General features: G+C 41.4%; 2 protein-coding genes across 2 annotated transcripts; both read right to left on the reverse strand.

Annotated features, from left to right (window-relative positions):
* Positions 1-917: 917 nt before the first annotated feature.
* Positions 918-6,281, reverse strand: soul5l (heme-binding protein soul5, like). Its single transcript, XM_088302366.1, has 7 exons — positions 6,157-6,281; positions 4,321-4,380; positions 4,045-4,126; positions 3,245-3,365; positions 3,024-3,163; positions 2,036-2,199; positions 918-1,619 (listed from the first exon to the last, which is right to left on the reverse strand). Exons 1-7 carry the CDS (start codon positions 6,279-6,281, stop codon positions 1,139-1,141), a joined length of 1,173 nt encoding a protein of 390 aa, XP_088158492.1. The 3' UTR covers positions 918-1,138.
* Positions 6,282-7,147: 866 nt separating this feature from the next.
* On the reverse strand, positions 7,148-20,144 carry gpr108 (G protein-coupled receptor 108). The gene is made up of 18 exons (XM_088303134.1): positions 19,732-20,144; positions 18,420-18,539; positions 18,205-18,255; positions 14,469-14,560; positions 14,315-14,394; positions 12,844-13,022; positions 12,713-12,775; positions 12,537-12,638; positions 12,329-12,462; positions 12,178-12,253; positions 10,830-10,903; positions 10,629-10,746; positions 10,425-10,555; positions 9,225-9,268; positions 9,102-9,151; positions 8,945-9,028; positions 8,752-8,873; positions 7,148-8,189 (listed from the first exon to the last, which is right to left on the reverse strand). Exons 1-18 carry the CDS (start codon positions 19,825-19,827, stop codon positions 8,102-8,104), a joined length of 1,704 nt encoding a protein of 567 aa, XP_088159260.1. The 5' UTR covers positions 19,828-20,144; the 3' UTR covers positions 7,148-8,101.
* Positions 20,145-20,199: the final 55 nt, after the last annotated feature.

Raw genomic sequence — 20,199 nt, forward strand, 5'->3', positions numbered from 1 at the left:
GGTTATAAAAAGTAGTTGTCCTTTTCATTTGATGGCAGCAAATGTTCCATTTCCTCTCAAAGTTGAGCTACCATTTAGGGATCTTGATGATAAATCTGCTCAGAATCGATTATCCTATTGATTATTCCAGCGATTAATCCAGTATCCTCCAAATCGCTCTCACACACATCGCCAAGCCCTGGATAATAGTCAAGTAGCATTTGTTTGCTGGTAGGAAGTTTTACTAGAGTTACTTGAACGTCAGGGAGGAGCTAAGTTTAGCCTGGGTTGTTATTGGAAGTGTACAGCTGTAATTAAATGACCTGAATGCTATTTATTTTCAAGGGTAATGTTGTAAAATGACTTTGAACTGTGAAATAATATTAAAGTGTTTTGGGATGACAGGATAATTGTAGTCTATTAATGGTTGAATCCACGTACAATTGACGCCAATTATAAATGCAACCCCTCCACCCCCACAAATGATTCTCATTTTAACTGATTTTAATTGAGTAACATTTTTTAATCCCCAAAATTATGAATAAGTGGGAATAGACTGCCATGATGCATTTTCAATAAGAAATTGTGATTGACACGTCCTTGGAAAAAAAAGGGAATAAAAATTACGAATCTGCTAATCCATTGCACAATACACTGATGCCGAACCACAAGTATGCAGGGGTCTACTATATCGTGTTCTGAGGAAATGAACTAAACCTGTGAGAATTGACATCCATAAGGACAAGATGGCGGGATAAAAAGCTTCCTACTTAAATTAGCCCCTCGGCACCAAGATATAGTGCAAAAGCACAAATTTGATGTCACAGTTTGGCCTGAGCACAAAAAACAATCAATAATGGAGGACGGGTTCCCAAACAAAATCTGCGAATGGACTGCAGGAGGAGCTGATTTTTATTGTTATTTTTTTTTTTGTGGGGGGGGGGTAAAATACATATGTGCCTCACTTCGCAAAAGGTAAGAAACACTGATAGTACGACTCCTGATTATACGAATCAAATTCTTGATTTTAGCATTAAATTGAACATAACTCTGCAGCTAATACTAACAGTTGCCGTCATTTTCTGATGCATACGCGTGTGGCTAGTGAAGCACAAGGAGCTAACATATTGGATATTGTAGCGCAACAGCACGTTTCCACTTAGACGCCATCTTGTTGGGGGTTGACCAAAATGCGCTCGGTGCTGTTCCCCGGGACGCCATCCCCCTGAGGTTCCAGCGAGAGGGCCGTGGAGGCGGACCAGGTGGTGTTGGGCGCCACGTCTGTCACGACCTTAGCCGAGGTGGGGGCAGGGCTCAGGTTGACCCAGAGGCGAGAAGAAGAGGGGCTGGGGGGTATATCGGTGGGTGTGTCAGTGTGCACAACGGTGGGCGTGTCCGACTGCGCATCGGTGGGCGCGTCCGAGGATGCGTCCGCCGGCGTGGACGAGGTGTTTGATGACGTCAAGTTGGCGGCTGTGAGGGAGGCGGAGTCTGCAAGGGGATCCAATGGGAGGTTGGTGGGAGTGCTGGGTAGCATTTTGGGGGTGTGAGCGGGGGTGGGCTCCTCTGGATCTGAGCACACTCGCGGACCCTCGGACACATACCACACCTCGTTGTGCCTGTTGAGGAGCTTTAAGGGACTACATGCACACACACACACACACACATATACACGTTATATGATTTCTTAATTAAATAAAAGCATGTTTAGTTTGGCAGTAAACTTCAGCTGGGTGTGGCATTAAACAGCTTGATGTCTCTTTTTTGAAAAAAAAAAAAAAAAAAAAATCACCAACGGTTGCTAATTGTGAAGTGACTTGAGATCACTGCCACCAAACAGTGCTCCTAGCTCGACTTTGCACTCGCAATTCGAAGCAAAAAAATTAAATAAATTAAAAAATCCTATCTTCAAAAACTTTTAAATCGTGTCACTCGTATATCAAAATACCACTATTATGGTCTCCTTGCCAAATGGTTGACCTCCCAAAATCAGTTGCAAAAACAGTGTGTGTTTGCGGCATTTATTCTGCAGACTCGTGATACGTATTGTTCACACCTGTCGTAGCCGACACCGTAGTGGTAGCTGTGATTGTAGGATGCTCGCACTCTGTCCAGCTCTTTGGTGAGAAGGTGTGCATGAAGCCTGGACGTCACCGATAACATCCAACCTCCGTAACTGCGCACGTAGACATCCATCTCGGGCATCTGGGTGAAATACAACTAGAGCGACAAACATCGACAATGAAACAGAGGTGACCACGATTCTGCAAGGTGTCATCAAAGCATCTCGAAGGCATTTTACTGAAAGGGCAATGCTGTGAGATGATTTTGCAATGATATTAAAGAATTTGAGGATCGCAGTTTATTGGACATCTATGGTTAAATTGTGGATAGAGACAATTTTAAAATATTTCTTCATTACTCAAGGTGTTTGTCTCTTTGGTTCGATCTCTATTCCTATCAAATACTTTAGTAATTGTAAACGAGGTTATAGTTAACAAATAATTGATATTGAAAAAACATTTCTGTTCCAAAAAAAAACAACAACTGAAAGACATCTTACGATTATAAAAATAACTAAGACTTACTATAATTGTCACGGAAATGTTTTTTTATTTTTCTTTCTCAATTAATATCATACCTATGATTTATCGGGGTTCATTTTAAGTGTATTTCTTTTGGATTTACGGCCACACAGAAGAATGAAGCGCAAGCAGTTGATTGAGAATTGTATTTTACTTTACTTAATTATCCAATACTTCTAAAAATACTAACGAACGTGCTCTATACCCTTGTCAAAAGTAACTGAATTAAAAAAAAAATAAAAGTATAACATTATAATGACAAATCCACTACACAACTATTCTAACACAGAATGTAATCTGGAAATTTCTGAAAATGTTTCTGAGAAGGTTAAATGAGTCATTGCTGTTTCCGTGCAAGCGCCATTCATTTGAAGTCTGGACATGGTGGGGTGAAAACCTACGTGGTCAGCAAAGTTGCATCGAGTTTTCTGGTGGACTTCTGACGGCATCGACACTCACCTTGTCATTGGTGGGTGCAGGCGGCTTGTCTTGATAGGCTTGCGGCAGCGGGAAGTTGAGCGTGTAGATGGCCGGCTCCCACATTTTAGTCTCCTCCGGGATTTTAACCAACACGGGCGCGGTCATCTCCATCGAGATGCCTGCCAGCAGCACGCAATTGCTCACTTTAATGCAGGGGGACCACAAAAGTTTTCACAAACATGACAATTTGCTCTTCTCACCTGCTTCATTAGCACCGGTGATGTACTGAAAAAGTCTCCTGAAAGCCATGGCAGCACCCACGCCCATGAAGTAGGCCTCGGCGTCTGTGGACACCCAGCGGGTGGGGCTGTAGTGTCGCAACTGCACATAAAAGCAATTTTGCACTTTAGTGCTTAATCCAAGACGAACCTTCACTTTAAGTTGCAATCGTTTAGTTCATAGATGCCCATGGACAAAACTGTTGGTAAGCTTTTGTTAATGGAAGAAAAATAAAATTTTGAAATAACTTCAATATGACAAAAGTAGGCGGCACGGTGGCCCGACTGGTTATCACGATGGCCTCACAGTGAGAGACAGCATTGGTTGTGGGTTCAATCTCGGCTCCGGCCTTCCTGTGTGGAGTTTGCATGTTCTCCCCGTACCTGCGTGGGTTTTCTCCGGGTACTCCGGTTTCCTTCCACATTCCAAAAACATGCATGTCAGGTTGATTGGACGCTCTAAATTGCCCCTAGGTGTGAGTGTGAGCGCGCATGGTTGTTCGTCTTTGTGTGCCTTGCGATTGGCTGGCAACCAGTTCAGGGTGTTTCCCCCCGCCTACTGCCTGGAAATTGCTGGGATAGGCCCCAGCACCCCCCACGAGCCTCATGAGGAGAAGCTGAACAGATAATCATTTACTGCAACTTGTTGATCCTATCCATTATCTGAAAATGGATGGATGAATTTCATGTGTTTAACTTCTCACAACTGAAAATGTAAAGCCTTTATAAATACATTGACTCATCGTACTGACATTGTTCAAATCAAAGGCGTCATCACTTACTTCATATTCATCTGTTTTGCAGACCAGCTCAAACTCCAGACATTCCTTTGACTCTGTGCAAAAGCTGCCATTGGTGCTCGGGCTGCAAACAGAACAACAACAGGACAATTCCGTTTTTTACAAAGAGAGTCATGTAAAACCGAAATATGAGCCGTTATTCAGACAATTTATTTGCTTTGACTTGCAAGCACAAACTTAAGATAAGGGCCCCAAAAACTATTGTATCTCATTGAACATGTCTATTTTTTTTCCCTTCGCTGGCATGCTCCAACTTACCCAACACTTGCTTCAGTGGTAACCACAAGGGCCAACACAGCCAATGCTGACAGAAAAGTCCTGCAAAAGAAACACACAACTTTTTTATTTTTACAAATAGAAAATTGTTTGACATACTTTCAGTTAAAGTTGCACTCTGCAGGATTTTGAGAGTTTCTAATCTCTATTGCCATCTGCGGCCGAAAAATGAAATTGAACTTCTTTCTTCGAATTCACATCAAAATGTCCCTTTTTTCCCCTTCCTTCTTATGAAAAACTGCAAATTTCTCGGGCTTGGAATTGTGTAGGAGTGACTGTGAGTGTGAATGGTTGTTCGTCTTTGTGTGCCCTGCGATTGGCTGGCAACCAGTCCAGGGTGTACCCCGTCTATTGCCCGAAGATTGCTGGCATAGGCTCCGGCACCTCCGCAACCCTCGTGAGGAGAAGATAATGGGTGGATCTATCGTAAAGTTTGTCAAATGTAAAATTGTCGATGCGTTGTATAAACGTTATGTTGTTATCAAAAGCACAGTTTAATTATTGTTGTTGGTAATTTATTTGAGAAAGGGGCGATTCAGGTGATTGAGGTGACACAATAAAAACATTAACACTAAAGTCACTGTTGCATGTCCTACGGAAGAGGATTAGGGCCATGAATGAGAAAAAAAAAAGATTGGAAGGATTCTGACTTTAATCTCAGAATTCTCACTTTATTCTCAGAATTCTGACTTTAAAGTGAGAATTCTGACTTTAATCTCAGAATTCTCACTTTAAAGTGAGAATTCTCACTTTAAAGTCAGAATTCTGAGAATAAAGTGAGAATTCTGAGATTAAAGTCAGAATTCTCACTTTAAAGTCAGAATTCTGAGAATAAAGTGAGAATTCTGAGATTAAAATCAGAATTCTCACTTTAAAGTCAGAATTCTGAGATTAAAGTCAGAATTCTTCCAATCTTTTTTTTTTCTCATTCATGGCCCTAATCCTCTTCCGTATATTTGAAAGGCATTGAATTAAACCGCGCAACTTCTGAAAGTGGGCTCATTTTATGCTAACAAACAACAAAACGTTTCCGACATGCTAACGAAATTCGCGTCAACGTCGCGGTAAAAACCCTTAAAGCTGACATTTTTATACAAACGCGCAGCACCACACGAAGACACAAGTACATATATCCTCTTTGAAAAACATCTCTTACTACAACTTGCTGACCCTTGGCGAGTGTTTTTTTTTTGTATACTCGACCCTCTGCACAATGTCCAGGTGCAACGAAGAATGAAATCAAGATGCACATTGCAAAATACGTGCCATTTACTTTCTATTTAATTATGTTAATACTCTGTTATGAGTGTATAATGTCATTACTCTTATTACAAACCATGTTTCAAAACTTTGTGGGCTGGGAAAAAAATAACGTCATCTCTATTCATTGGAATAAGTTTGCGTGGTGTGCAGGAGCGCGCACGTTGCGTGTGGCGCAATGTCACTGCAGCAAAGAAGGAAACGTTGTCCTATTGCTGCATCATCCTCACCACACTCGCTCGCTTTTTCTCCTTTGTTGCCACGGACATTTGGAGGTCAAGTCAAGCATCAGCAAGCAAAACGTCCGCTCTGCTTAAAACTTATCAAGCTCCCAAAGATACAACTGATGGCACCATTTTCAGAGGATTTCTTCGGGGTTTTTTTTCAATACTTTGCGCAGGCTGCTCGGCAATGACGCAAACATAAACGTAGCGGTGACACAGCAGAAAAAAAAGTCCCGTAAAATGAACGTGGGCTGTATTTACCCATGATGAAGACGATGGACAGCGTCTCTAGTGTGTTGATGTCAATGCGCGTGTGTGTTTGTGGGCCACTTACATGGTCCCGGGTGTGTGTCCTTCCCGCAGAAATGATGGAGACGCCGTGATGATGATGCGGCGGCGGTGGTGGTGGAGGTGTGCTGCAATATGACGCAGCAAACCTCCAGCCAAGCACCGCAGCATTCCGGAGGGAGGGGTTGCGAGGGGTGAGCACAGTATAAATATATTTTATTGCACATGCAGCCGAAAGAAAGAGAGCATGACTGCATACATAGATGGATGTTTGCTGTATAATAATAGACATAGCTTGAGGTGAAAAAGTATTTTGCCGTCGTCATCATTAGTACATTTTATAACACACAAATGAAGAAATGAGTCATAAATTTGCAAATATTTCATATATGATACACATAAAATACATTAATAATGCTGCAGATGGGGCAGCCGTAGCCTCATATCATAGGAATTTAAAATATTACAAAAAATAATGATCACACTATATTTTAGTCAATATTCACAAAATACATCACTTTTTACTTAAGTAAAAATGTATTAAAAACGTAACGGTGTGTTTGAAATCTACTAAATAAAACAAAGAAACAGATGAGTGTGATTACTACAAATTTCAACTTCAATCCGTGGCAACAGTCACACATTTCCTTCTGATTTCAAGCTATTCCAAATGGTGAGCACTTTAGTGTTTTACAATAATAAAAGGGATACCTGCCAACACGCCGATTCAATTTTTTTCATTAACGCCTTACTCAGAATTGGCCAAACTTTTCAATTCAAGAGGAAGTGAAGTCAAAAATGTTCTTTACAAATTTGTTCCATGCAGCAGTAGTCTAAACATGACATGCCGATTAGTACTGCATTAGTGGAATATGAATTCAGCGGCAAAATCCACGTTTTTATCCATGTCAGCAGACTGCCATTTTGCTAGCCACATACAACATAGTTTAAACAAAATGTTTGACTGAATTCCTACATACTCTACATAACACGTTATGAGAATTTAACATCTCCGTCAGACAAGATGAGAGACGACATGCCCAGAACACCAGCTTTATTATAGACAGGTCACAGACATGAAAAGAAAAACAAAATCTGTAAAGTTTATTCATATTTTACCAACAATAGAGTCCCCACACAAAGCAGACACATATGCACGGGTGTGTGTGTGTGGTCACGTCAGTAGTCCTGGCTTGCACTCACACCATTTCAAAGTCACTGAAACCACACGCAAGTTTTCTTCTCAATAAGTTGCGAGGGCTCTCGTTCTCATTATTTACATTCACAACACACCTTTCAAAACCAAGAATTTGTCAATAAGTATCAATAAAATAGGCATCATATTGAGAGTAGCAGGCTTAAAAAAAAAAAGCAAGAGAAGCAATCTGGTCGTGTTTCAGAGTGGCACCAAATCATGGGGTATGGGGAAAAAAACTAAAGAAAAATGTGGTCCGTTTTGTGACCAATAATTTGGGCTCACCTTGAGAAAATAATACTTAACGCGACCAATAAGCAAATCTACTGAAATATACAACCGCAAACATGTCCAAAAATTAACATGGTGGTTTTGACCAATCAGTGAGCCCTGAATGTTGTAATTGGCCAAGCAGGAAGGGGGAACCTGAGCATGTGAGGGGGTGGGGGGTGGGGGGGCTTCTTGTGTTCTCAGGACCTGCACACGCACCATAGAGGAAGGCTGATGCACAAGTACCGTGTTAAATAGAAACACACACATCCGAAAAGCTAAAATGGTCTTTGGAGAGAGCGAGGTCAGGCCTCTCGTTCGTCCGTCTATTTGTGTTTGTCCAAAAACACAAAGAAGTCTGTTTGCATAGCCAGGCAGTGGGAAGGAGCATCTGAAAAGGGTGGGACTATGGCAGTGGTTGGTGAAGAAGCCTTGGTCCTTGTGTGCGTGTGCCACACAGTGCCACGCAGTGCCAGCTGGTCACGTGACGCTCCTCCCCAAATGAAGGCCCCACACACCCACCCGCTCACAAGGTGGCCTCCTTCTGCCGCTCGCGTCCGTTAGATGTCTTCTTGACTTTGGAAATGCCCTCCAAGGCGCCTGACTCGGTCACGCTATGCACATGGAAAATCAAGTTAGTCATTTGGAACATTAAGCACACCTGTGCAATCTAGTTAAATCCAATCCAGACCTCAACCAAGTCCTTTATTTAGTGCATCACTTTGCTTCACTTTTACTACATTTTGTTACAGCCTTAATTCAAAATGGATTCCATGGTTTTTCCCTCAAATTTCTACATGCAACATCTCTTAATGAGGGAAAACGGCCGCTTTCAACCAACTAGAGTCCTGTGAGAGGCCAAAAGAGGATTCGTCCCAACTTTCCGAACAGTACGTATGTGTACATACGTACACGCAATTACATAACATTGGTCAGAGGAGGCAAGGGAAAAAATACTGGGATGTAACAGACACTCAACTCTACTGAATGCCCCCGCTCCCCCAATTGGTCCGTTAAATTGAGGTTCCACCATTCTGAATAAGTATTCCATTTAGCATTTACAAATTTTGCAATGTATGTGTGATTTCGTAGTTTGTCAAAGCATAGTTGTGGCTCATTATCTTGTATTGGATGTAATTGCACACATGCATTTTGACACTGGTGACGCCGCCTTACATTTCATCCATCTCCTCGTCTTCTTCGTCCTGGGGCAGCTGGAGATATGGATTGTTGGAGGCAGGCCTGAATTTGTAGCCCGTCAACACAAAGAAGATCAGAGTGGATACCTCCACCAGGAACTGAGAAGGGAGGATGAAGATAAACATTAAAAATACCACTTCATTTGACTACTTTTTTATTTCAACAGTACCTCATAGCACCACTGCCACTGGAAGGGCATGGTGACCTTGAGCAGGATGGCGATGATCCTCGTAAAGTAAATGTAACAAACGATCTGAAAGATGAAAAAAAAACAATCAGGAAACAGGAGAGAAAAGAACAATGTTGAAGTTGAGGCCAAATCCCACCATAACGTAGTAGTGACGGAAGAGCTTGAGCTTCTCCAAATTCATGGCAGCTGGAGGTCAAAGTCAAAATCAAATCCATTATTTGGTTGATTGCGATTTATTTGACCCATTTAAGACTCTCACCTTTTCCGTCCGTGCTTGAAGCCTCCTGGAGGTGACGGATGGACCTACAAAATAAAGATGCAGTACTTTCACAATAGGGTTTTATTTTTAATGGCAAATGCTGACTCATCACATTTGCACCGAGCGCTGTGGTCCAGCACAGTGATAGCTGTGTCAGCTAGCTTGAGTTATGTTAAAAAAAGAAGAAAAAGAACGAAAATTGTGACATCACAGCGGTGTGACACAATGACAAATACTAGTAAATTCAACAAAAAAAAAAAGCAAAGGGACACAGTATATAGTTGAGCACATTCACCATTTTGCGCTTTTTTCTGTTATCTTTGTTCCTCATGTCAGAAAGAGATTACTCTCTGTCATCCACTCAACTGACTGCAGTGTATTTAGCACCGCTCGCTCTTTAGATACCGCACCTTTGCAGACGGTCACTGGCTACCTTTCTCAAATATTGACAATGGAAACAAACTTTGACAACAATTCTAGAGCCGTTTTTTTTTTTTTAATTATAGAAAAGCAGTCGCTCATCCATAAGAACTTTGGGTCACACTTCACATCCTGCTACTCATCGTGGTATGTAAATATTTCAATGTAAAGTACAAACAGGCTTCAACTAACAGTGGCCAGCATGACTGTTTCGGGCCACCCAAAGTTCACTTACGCTGGCCCAACTGGGACAGTACACATTTCATTATGAAATATATAGAATGAAATCAACACATTTTTTTCATATTTACTATTCAATATTTTCAGTTTTATCCACTTTAATTATCCATCACCATTGGCTTTTTGTTTTTTACTGTACTGCAAAAAAATCTTTTAGACCCTCAGGTCAAATTATTCTTTACGGATTGGTTTTGACAATATATACAGTGCAGAATATTTAAAAAATAATAATAAATTGGAAAATAAAATTCTAGAGCCGTCATTGTGTTCTTTTTTAGATAGCTAAGTACATAGGAGATTGAATAAAGAGTGACTACAGATCCTCACTATAGGTGGAATTAATCTATTCAGGGAATCCTTGACTAAGCCCATGCCTAAAAGAGCCTCATTACACCACAAAAAAAGGCATGGCACCCAAGGGAACTTGGGAGATGGAAACTGGACTACAGCTAGCGCATATACCACATACGCTCACCCACTACGTCTGTTTGCTGTAACATTGATTTCTTTAAAATGCAATTCAAGACACTGACAACTGACCAGACGACAGGGAACAGGATGGCGCCGCAGCAGATGAGATCGACTAGGAAGAGAATCTCCTTCCACAAGGGGTACTCGCTGGAGCCTTCCTCTGTGGACTCGATGATGATGTAAGCCACGTTGGCCAGGCACTGCAGGCATGAAGGCGCAAGCAGGTCAACAACAGCAACAGTAAAGTTCAGGACCTCGCACGACAAATCTCACCTGTAAGGGGATGACGATCATGAAGATCTTCTTCTCCTTATCAGACAGAATGTACTTGACAAAAGCCCACCCGGTGCCGATCAGGGCCAGTGTGATGAACAGCAGCGCCCCCTTGAGCCTGAGAGGGGTAGTTAGGAGAAGGCTGTCACGCGCCAAAACACACCCAGACAGATGTGGGCAAAACAGAAACTCCACGCTCACAGGTGAGTGATGTAATACATGACAGCCCAGCCTTCGATTGGATGCCCCTTGGTGTTGATGAAGTGATAGTTGATCTGAAAGACAACAAGAAAGGCTGCATGAGAAAAATTAAATTAAGGCCACGATGCGCACACAATACTAACCTTAACTTAGTTGCCACGTCCCATAGCAACCGATTATTTAAAAAAATAGATAATTACCAAAAGAACTTATTTTTTGGTCTCTTAATGTAAGATAAGCTGAAGACCACATAAACCTCAAGTAACTTTATGTAATCAGTTTGTGTATTTCTAATCATGTTTTTATACACTACTTGTCTTAATAATTGCACACGCACACACACACCTACATTTTTGCTCTAGACTTAAGTTTCTGTTTCCTTAAGTTTCGTTTTGTCTAATCTAACCTTCGTTGTGAGTTAAGTTTCTGTTTCCTTAAGTTTTGTTATGAGTCTGCTTCAAGCTTTAATAAAAGAAGAGGCGGCGGGACGGGAGGCCAGAGGGTGCGCAGAGCTGAACTGAGCGAGTCGCCTGTCTGCTCTCTCCCTCACTCCCGCTCGCGACCGGTAAAAATGAACAACCTTGCCTGGTTCCTTCTGGCCTCGGCCACCTTTAGAAAAGCTCTCCCAAAAGGCATCAGGGCATTTAAACCCGACACTTAATGCTAACAAAATTAACTGTTCAATGGGGGAAAAGTTGCTATCAACCACATGTAAAACAAAAAGCAATACAGTACGCTCCAAAGGCTTCTGGAATAGGCCATCTGAAGCCTGAAAAAAAACAGATATTGGAATTTAAATCCAAATTGTTGGTTTGTTCATGTATAAATTTCACAAAATTTCACACTGGCTCTGCATTTTCTAGGGATAAAACATTAATACAAATTTACCATAATTGTTTTGTTTTTTTCATTACAGTTGAGTGAGTTTGTTAGTTTCTATTTTTGCAAAAATGCTTTGGTTTAGTTAACTTTTTATGTGTTTTTTTTAATATATGGAGTATTTGTCAAGTGCAAAAAAATAATACATTTTTAAAAAGCGAACTACAATTCCCAAAACTGTTAGACCTTCCTACTTCTGTTTTGCCATGAAGTAATACAGAAATAAATACATAAATGAACCACAAATTAATAGGCAGATGAAAACCAAGGACATTTTCACTATAATTCATTAATTTTGTACCGTTTGTTTTTTTAAAGCAAGTTACAGTTAAGCAAGTAGTTTTCATAACATTTTAATGTTTAATAATAAAGTCATATTAAGAATTGACTATTATTTAATAATACCACTCATTTACAAATGTATTTATTTGTTGTATGGACATGTTATATGCTGTGGTTCAAGACTCACGCTGTGGAAAACCAGTGAGGTGGACTTGGTGAAGGCCAACGCCGCCATCAGCCAGTGGATCTTGAACACGCTGTACCTGCGGACGCAACACAGCCAACATTGGCGATCGTTCCAACGCATCCTTCAAGTGAGAGGCAGTTACTTCCTGTACCTGTGCTTCATCAGCGTGTACACCCACACCATGGCGGCGGTGAAGAAAACTCCGGCCATGCCGATATAGAGGCGCGAGAGCGGGATCTCGGCCGCTGACAAGAACCCTCCGGGATTCGTCTCTGTCATTTCCAGCTGCAAAGGACAGGCCGAGTCTAAGTGAGTGTGTGGGATGGTGGTGGGTTCACAAGAGGCAACTACAAACTCACAGTGAAGGAGTATGGCCGGTTGATGCCAGGCACCATATTCTGGCAGTAGTAGAAGTTTAAGTTGTACAGGCCTTCGGCCAGCAGACCCAAAAGCAAGTGAAACTGTGGAAGAAGAGGAGGTGGTCAGGGGCAATCAAAGGCATTGTCACATGGTCATTTGTTGGGGGTGCTCTTACGTTGAAGGCGTAAGTGTCATTAACTTTCTCCAAAGCTAGTGCCAGCTGTTTGGTCGACGCCAACTAAACGCAAACACATGTTAGCGCATTTTTACAACTACGTTACGGACACACAGAGAGACAAAAGTCACCTGGAATTCAGTTGACGTCTTTTGCTTCGTCTCAACTTCCTTTGTCTGAGCCACGGGCTCTGCATTTGTTTTCACCTTTGGTGCGTCTGCCGTTTTGTCAGGCGTCTTATTGCCGTCGTTCACTTGCTCCGCCGGCTTAGCTGGAATCTCAGCAGGAGCCTCTCGGCTGGACCTCTGACCTGAATGGCACACAGATCCCTATTTGGAACTGCTCGCACCTTTCAGTACATCGGTGTATTTGACAAAAGGACACTTTTCGGTTCGGCTAGCCACCACAGCAGTATAGCACCTAAAAAGCCGGCTAAGAACTGAATAGAAGATAAAGGCAAGACCCCTGAAACTCAGAAATCAAATAGTACAACTTCAACTTTATATTGAAATTTCAGCTCTGTGAGAAGCCAAAGCAAGACAGGCAAAGTTTGGCGCATGGTCCATGTCAGAAAGTTGCAAGACCAACTCCAGCAATGTATTAATGATCAAAGAGCAGCTGGGAGAAGCGTCTCAACAGTAACCAGTAACGGGCTGAGGGCAATAACGCTTGTTGAAGAAATGCAAATCGAACATTTGACAGCTCCAGCTGTTGTGAAATGCGCTATTTAAATAAAGTTAATCTCTGTGTTGTCATTTTATGAATCAGCGCCATCAATCCATCCGGGCAAGGACTACAGTGACGCAGCAACTTTCGGAGATTTACAAGGAAAAACTGGCCATTTTCCACTTCTACTGCAGTAAAAAGATTGCCGACAAACATATCAAGCGCCACCACATCAGCAACTTGGACTCGGTGTCGCTCATTTTCAACATCCCTGTGAACCACATTGGGGAGAAGTGGACCAGCACGTATGCCATACGCACAACGGGGCATGAGAAATCAGCTTTTCTTGATGTGCTTGGTTGCCATGGTAATGTACAGAATCTATCACCTATGATGATTATTAAGAGGACGAAGGAACTCAGTGTAAAGAGCGTGTTCAAAGTGAAGTTACAAGCAGCGTGGGAGCAATGGAAGACAAATGGCGAATGCAACTTTACCAAGACTGGGTGGCAACGAGTTGAGGCAAGGAGGAACAAAGGAAGGAAGGGGAAGAACAAGCGGAGATTATGTATAATTGCGTCAAGACGTTGACCGTGCGTCGCCGTTTCAGTCGGGTTATTTGAATGATGTGAGGGGTAACTCTGACCACTCAAGCCATGTAAACATTTATTCTGAATGGGTCAGAAATCGGAATTGTGACCTCTACCCAAATATTGACTGCATGGTAACAGAGTCACTGTTTACATTAATTACTTCAATAAATGTACAACAAAACACACTTTTGCTCCTGATACATTTTTCAAAACATATGCTAGCATGCATGCTACTGTATGTTTTAGCGTGCATGCATGCTAAGGTAAGGTTTAATTTTTAATACGGTGCGCCTTATGATGGCAAAAATACGGTGAACTAAGTGACGGTCTAAAAAACACAAACCTTTCTCTTGGGTCCGGACATTGGCCTTCAGTTTGCCGGTTAAGATGTTGTCTTGCTCTCCGAGGACACGTACGTTGACACTGCACAGCGAAAGAACAGATAACATTAATAATCCAAGTCAACAAAGTCAAACCAGACGCGCACCATCACCCACCTGAGATTGCTGACATCAATAAGAAAGAGGATGAGAGGTTCATTGTTGGTGACTTTCGTGAGTGTGAGAGGGCATGTCTCAGTCTCTTCAGCCTGTCAAGAGGGAGAGGCGAAGCATGTCAACAAAAGGATCACTGATACATTATTACCGCTGTCTAGTGACAACCATGAAAGTCATGTTGCATGTTTTTCTTCTAGGAACAATGAGCAATATTTCATAAAAACAACTGTGATTACATCACACTCTATGTATAAATGCCTTCTTATAAATGTCACAAGTCCAACATGACCAAACAGATGAGCTGAGACGTCCGGAACCTGAGCCCCGACGTGGCCGCGCCTGAGATGGATAAAAATGGATGGATTTTTCGACTTCATTCATATTCCAAAAATGCAATATTCATCAGAAGACCACATCTAGACTAGTGTGCATAGAACATATTGTAAATATATTTTTTGACAGTATTTGTTCCTTAAGAACCACTGTGCTCATAGATGTGAACATTTTACAAAGCTCCTCTTTTCTTTTGTGATGTCACTCAACTCACCCTGTAACCCAGTGATGCTGAGGGGGGCGCGTGGCACCCTGGGGAACATGTTTTTTTGCATAGTTTTGGGACAGAAAAAGGCGATCTCAGACAACGCGAGTTTGAGCTCGTCAAAGCTGTTTGTGCCCCTAGTTCAAGCAGTACTGGTTTTAAAAAAAAAAGTGGCGCCATGTCACGCAGTACTGTTTAAAAAAAGCGTCGCCCTGCCGCTCGTTGACCGGGAAGTGATTTCTTTTGGCGCTACTTAAATGCCCCGCGCCGTAGCAGAATGGACTTTATTTGAACTATATGCAAGTCTGCGCACAGCAGAAGCAACAAGCTATGTGATGGCAAATAAACGACTCCGCAAACAAGTAGCGTTCTAAACGAGGAGGCGAGCAAGGTTAGCAATTGAGGAGACGCTCTCAGGCTTGATCATGGAAATGGCTGACGTCATCATAACGGAGAGGTTCGACGTCAAACGTATTGTAAACATAAAAAAAACGCATAGTAAATATTAAAACTGTTGCTTTATGTTATTTATGTAGAATTTTTGTTTAAAATCCCCCTGGCTCTTTTTGTCTTTTCTATATTATGTACGTATAAATAACTGTTTGGTTTGTTCATGTTAATAAAGTTAAAAAAAACAAAACAAAAACGTATAGTAAATATTTATCATCTCATCAATATTTGCACAACAGTACTGCGTTTCGAGATCCTCACAATAGTCGTTCTCAAAATGATATATTTTTTTTATCAATTTAGCTTTGTTAAGGGATATTTTATTGACAATCTAACATTAATATACAAAGAACATGTACATTAGTACGAAATTTTGAAAAAATGGTGGTGGGGGGGCGCGAATTGTTTTCTTCTTGGTAGGGGAGCCCAAGTTAATTTGTGGTCTAGGCATGGATCGTGGTTTTAAAGTCAATGCCTCAATAACCACTTAAAGACTGTCACCAGTAATGAGTCTTCTCTTTTTTTTTGAGGGGGACTTTCAACCAGGGCACAATATTATTGGCTGCTTGCAGAGTCGAGTAAACAAGCTTTGTTGTTCATTGGAGGCCAGTCTCTGTGAGTTGAGAGGGGAGGGGTGAGCAGTTATGCAAAGAGGAGGAAATTAAGGTGACTAAAAGAGACACTTAGCAAACATGTAGGGCTCATTGCTCTTGCAAACATGGAGGCCTTTTTGCTCTGATGATTGGGGTGATGGACCCAGCAAGATACTAGTTAGCCCAAGGAAGACATTAGTAGCCCACTGGTCTGTTCTTTAAAAAAAAAAAATAGATAAAAAAAAAAAAAAAAACAACAGCTCACCAGTCACAGGATGGGAATTGTGACTTGCAAGGATTAAAACAGAAGAACATTTGTATTTATTGATTTAAAGTTAACATGATGCACATTTCTCAATATACCACATATTCTATATTTTGTTTAAAAATAAAATAGTGTTCAATGGAAAACAATGCCGCTATTATTTACCCAAATATTTTTAATAAAACATTTTAGAACTGTAATTTTAATACTGCAATATTTTTGCTCACGGTTATTATACCGCCAGAATCTATTATTGGCCCATGGCTAGTGCGGTCGTTTCCTTTTTTTGTTTCATGAATGAACAAATAAAGGCAGTACAACTGCTCTTCGCTAGTTGTAGCTTGAATACGCAGACATTTTTGTCGAAGTCTTTTTCACCATGCAACATGAACCAGAAATGTTACATTGTATTAGGGCTGGGCGATTAACCGAAAATTTACCGTTACCGAAATTTATTAGAATGACCGACATCATTTTGCCCATGTCGGTAAATTCGGTGTCTAAAAAAAAAATGAAAAAGGAAAGTCTTTTCTGTCTGCGGCAATGTTCATGCCTCTTTAAGTCTGCTCCAGCGCATGTAGTCACGTGACTCAGGCGCTGTAGAAGAATGTAAACACAAGACGCGTTCGTAGCTGGCGATTCAAATTCAGAAGCGGCTGACACGGCTAAAGACGAAGTAACGTTAGTTGAAATTGGTCTTGTCGCGCTTGTCCCAAAAAGAAATTCGACATCTGTCGTTTGGAAATGTTTTGGGTTCCATAAAGACGATGTTTGAGCAAAACAACATGAACTACAAAGTGCGTCGTAAGCACCTGAAACAGCGCGTCCAACCTTTTCTTTTTCACCACCCACAACACAACCATGCTGTTGACTTGGAGCTTGTGCTAAAAGTTCAAAGTGAGAAGCAAGGTTGGACAAGTGACAACAGCCCACTAACGGAGGCGAAACCATACGAGAGAACGTCTCAGTGGTGGACGGGATAGCCTAGCACATAGCTAAAGATAGAGCTCCTGAAGTTACAGTGGAGCGCACAGGATTTAAACGCCTCAGGAACGTAGCCGACAAGAGGTACGAAAATATTTGCCGCAAACAGCACTTCCCGATATGGACAACATCGGGACGGGAGCGGAGACATGTCGAGCATTTTGCATCCACATCCGACTTGTGGTCGAGTCGCAACATGCATCCCTGTTTGAGCCTGAAATGTGCAGTACATAGACGACAAGTGGCGACTGCGCACCGGAGTACTCGAGACGGCACATTTTACTGATGAAGCACACGCGTTTGTTTGGCACTGGCATTCCATTGATTTTTTTTTTTTTCATTTTATTTAGCATTTTGTTTACAGGCGACTAGTGCCTTTGCACATGGCATTATTTATATTGTTTACAAGATACCTTTACACAAATCTAAGCATTTGCAAATGGCATTACACCATCTCGGTGAGAGGTACCCTTTTTTTCCTGTTCTTTGTGACATTGTTCAAGTCATGCAAAGCAAGCTATTTTGAATGTTTATTCAAATGATTTTTGTACTTCTATTTTTCATTGAAAGTAATGTGTACCAGTTGGTCAATAAAAAAAAGCAGTTAATATGCATTTTCTGCATTTATTTTGATTTTGGTCCTCAGGGGGAATTTATCGTGCATTTATCGTTATCGAGGTAAAATTGCCCAATTTATCGCGATATTGATTTTAGGTCATATCGCCCAGCCCTACATTGTATAATACAAAACTAAGCTATTTCTGTTCCATTTGGCAACTTATTTCCACCTTAAGAGTATTTTCTCCATTTATAAACTTGAGAAATTATTTTAAAAAAGAAATAAAAATAATCTTTTTCAGTCTATACTAATCAAATGTAAATTATGTGATGAATCGGAGTACTCACTGTGTAAGACAAGACTCCACTCACACGGGCCCTGGAGAGACTGAATCCCACCTGAAATTAAAGAAAAAAAGACAGCGTGTGTAATGAATCACGTGATGAAGAGAGAGGGCACTCATTCAGCACATGATTCCTTTTCCCCAACACAAGCCCGTGTTGAACAAAACAGCCCGCCAATGCAACTGTTGGTGAAGACAGCTCAACGCAAAGCTTATTACCGGGTAGGCGGTGTAGTTGACCAGCTGTTGTGGGAGGCGCAGCGAGTGGAGGCTCATATCCAGAGTGCCGTTAGCATAAAAGCCAAAAGTGTTGAGGTGGACGAAAAAGCGAGTTTCATTCTGGTGACACAAACAAAAACAAGAACTATCACTTTTGACAACTTCAACTTTGTGTGTGTGATTTAAGCTTGGGAAGAAAAAAAGTCAACCACAAAAATACAGCAACACAAATTTTCGGCCCGAAGTTCGCAGGCACCATGTTACAGCATTTCCAGTCTACACACAACTCCATTCTACTTTATAGGTCTGTCTAAAATCAAAAAGATCACTTTTTTGTCATTCATTTCAGATAGAGAAACTCATTGTTCACAGATTGCTGTAGCCACGTAAATTAACAGAAAACTAAGTGAATACTGTCGTTTCATTTGTGAAATCAAGGTCCGAGACTGGAGGATGAAGGGACAGGGACAGAATCCACATTGCTTAAAGTCCTATGTATAGTTTCCAAAGTCAGTTATGATTTGTGTTGCAATGGCATCTGAATGTATCGGACCAATGTGTTTGCTCAAGTCCACAGTCAAGCCATCTCGCGGGAAATTTTAGAGCACTTCATAATTTTGTCTAATGGAATGCTGTAAGGAGATGCCGATTTTATTTTCTAGCAGGACTTGGCACTTGCCCACACTGCCAAAGGTTAAAAAAATCTGGACTATTACATTACTGTGCATGATTGGCCAGAAAGCTCCCAAGAGAAAGAAATAAAGACTAACCCACCAATGCAGATGACCAAAAGTCAGCTATCAAAGAATACATCTTTTTTTTTAATTGATCGTATTTTCTAATTAATTCTCTGAGACAATTCATTTTATGTTCCCATTATATGGAAGCAATCATGAACAAAACGAAAGAAATACAAGCTTGAAATATTTCACTCCATGTGAAATGTATAAATATAAAATAAAATAATATAATTAAACACTCTGAAAAGACTGACAAAAAAATGTTGAACTACTTCAAGATATCCTTTTTGTTTTTATTTAGACGTACCTGCTTCAAATTTAATTTAACAGGCCGAGAATTCACACTAAGTAAATTAGCGAGTAAATTGAGAAGACATAGTAGTCATTATGCCAGCTGACAGATTCTTTGTGACATTTGTGTTCGCTGGTGTGCCATATGAATGTTGTAATGTAAAAATATATATATAACTTGTCAGAGCTGAATAAAGCGAACGAGGCGGTTCATCAATGCTACTGTCGTGCTAACTGCCCGAGCTAACGCAGCTGTAGTTCGCCGCTGTTTGCTGACTTACCTTCAGAGTGAGTTTGTGTATCCTTGCCTTACTACCATCCAGAATAAAAACGAGTAGTAAGGCAGCCACGACGCCAGTTCGGTGCGCTGGGGCCATATTCCCGTAGAAAGAGAAGCGACACTACGAGCCAAAACGAGGGACCGAGCGGCTGACAGCACACCCGGTTGCTAATGCTCTCACAACAACACACGGGGTGCAACGTAGAGCGATGATAGCTGTCGATCTTGGAATTGAATCGCGTTGTGTTGTCAAATAAGCACCAATTGGCTCATTTGCTATGCTTACATCTCGTCGACAAAGCAACGGCAACATACATCTCCTAGCATTTAGCAATTAGCTCATCTCGCTTCCTGGTGCTTGACTCATTATGCCAAACATTCAACAAGGAAGGTGTCCACGTCATCAGTCCTCGTCACGTTTGTGACACGATGAAGGCACGAAACAACAAAGGTGCTGTTAAATTGATTA

Source organism: Idiotropiscis lumnitzeri, chromosome 8 (assembly GCF_059441095.1).
Source record: "Idiotropiscis lumnitzeri isolate Australia: NSW breed Sydney's pygmy pipehorse chromosome 8, RoL_Ilum_1.0, whole genome shotgun sequence".
Lineage (NCBI taxonomy): Eukaryota > Metazoa > Chordata > Actinopteri > Syngnathiformes > Syngnathidae > Idiotropiscis > Idiotropiscis lumnitzeri.

Bases quoted from the DNA above. Each gene is read 5' to 3' on its own strand.
- gpr108 (XM_088303134.1), bottom strand. From the start codon at position 19,827: ATGGCCCCAGCGCACCGAACTGGCGTCGTGGCTGCCTTACTACTCGTT. The intron at 14,395-14,468 runs GTGGGTGATGGT...TTCGCTGTGCAG, and splicing joins ATTGATGTCAGCAATCTCAG to TGTCAACGTACGTGTCCTCG. The intron at 10,747-10,829 runs GTGAGCGTGGAG...TACCCCTCTCAG, and splicing joins ATGTATTACATCACTCACCT to GCTCAAGGGGGCGCTGCTGT.
- soul5l (XM_088302366.1), bottom strand. From the start codon at position 6,281: ATGCTGCGGTGCTTGGCTGGAGGTTTGCTGCGTCATATTGCAGCACAC. The intron at 3,164-3,244 runs GTGAGAAGAGCA...TGCTGCTGGCAG, and splicing joins CACCGGTGCTAATGAAGCAG to GCATCTCGATGGAGATGACC. The intron at 2,200-3,023 runs GTGAGTGTCGAT...TTGTCGCTCTAG, and splicing joins CTGCACCCACCAATGACAAG to TTGTATTTCACCCAGATGCC.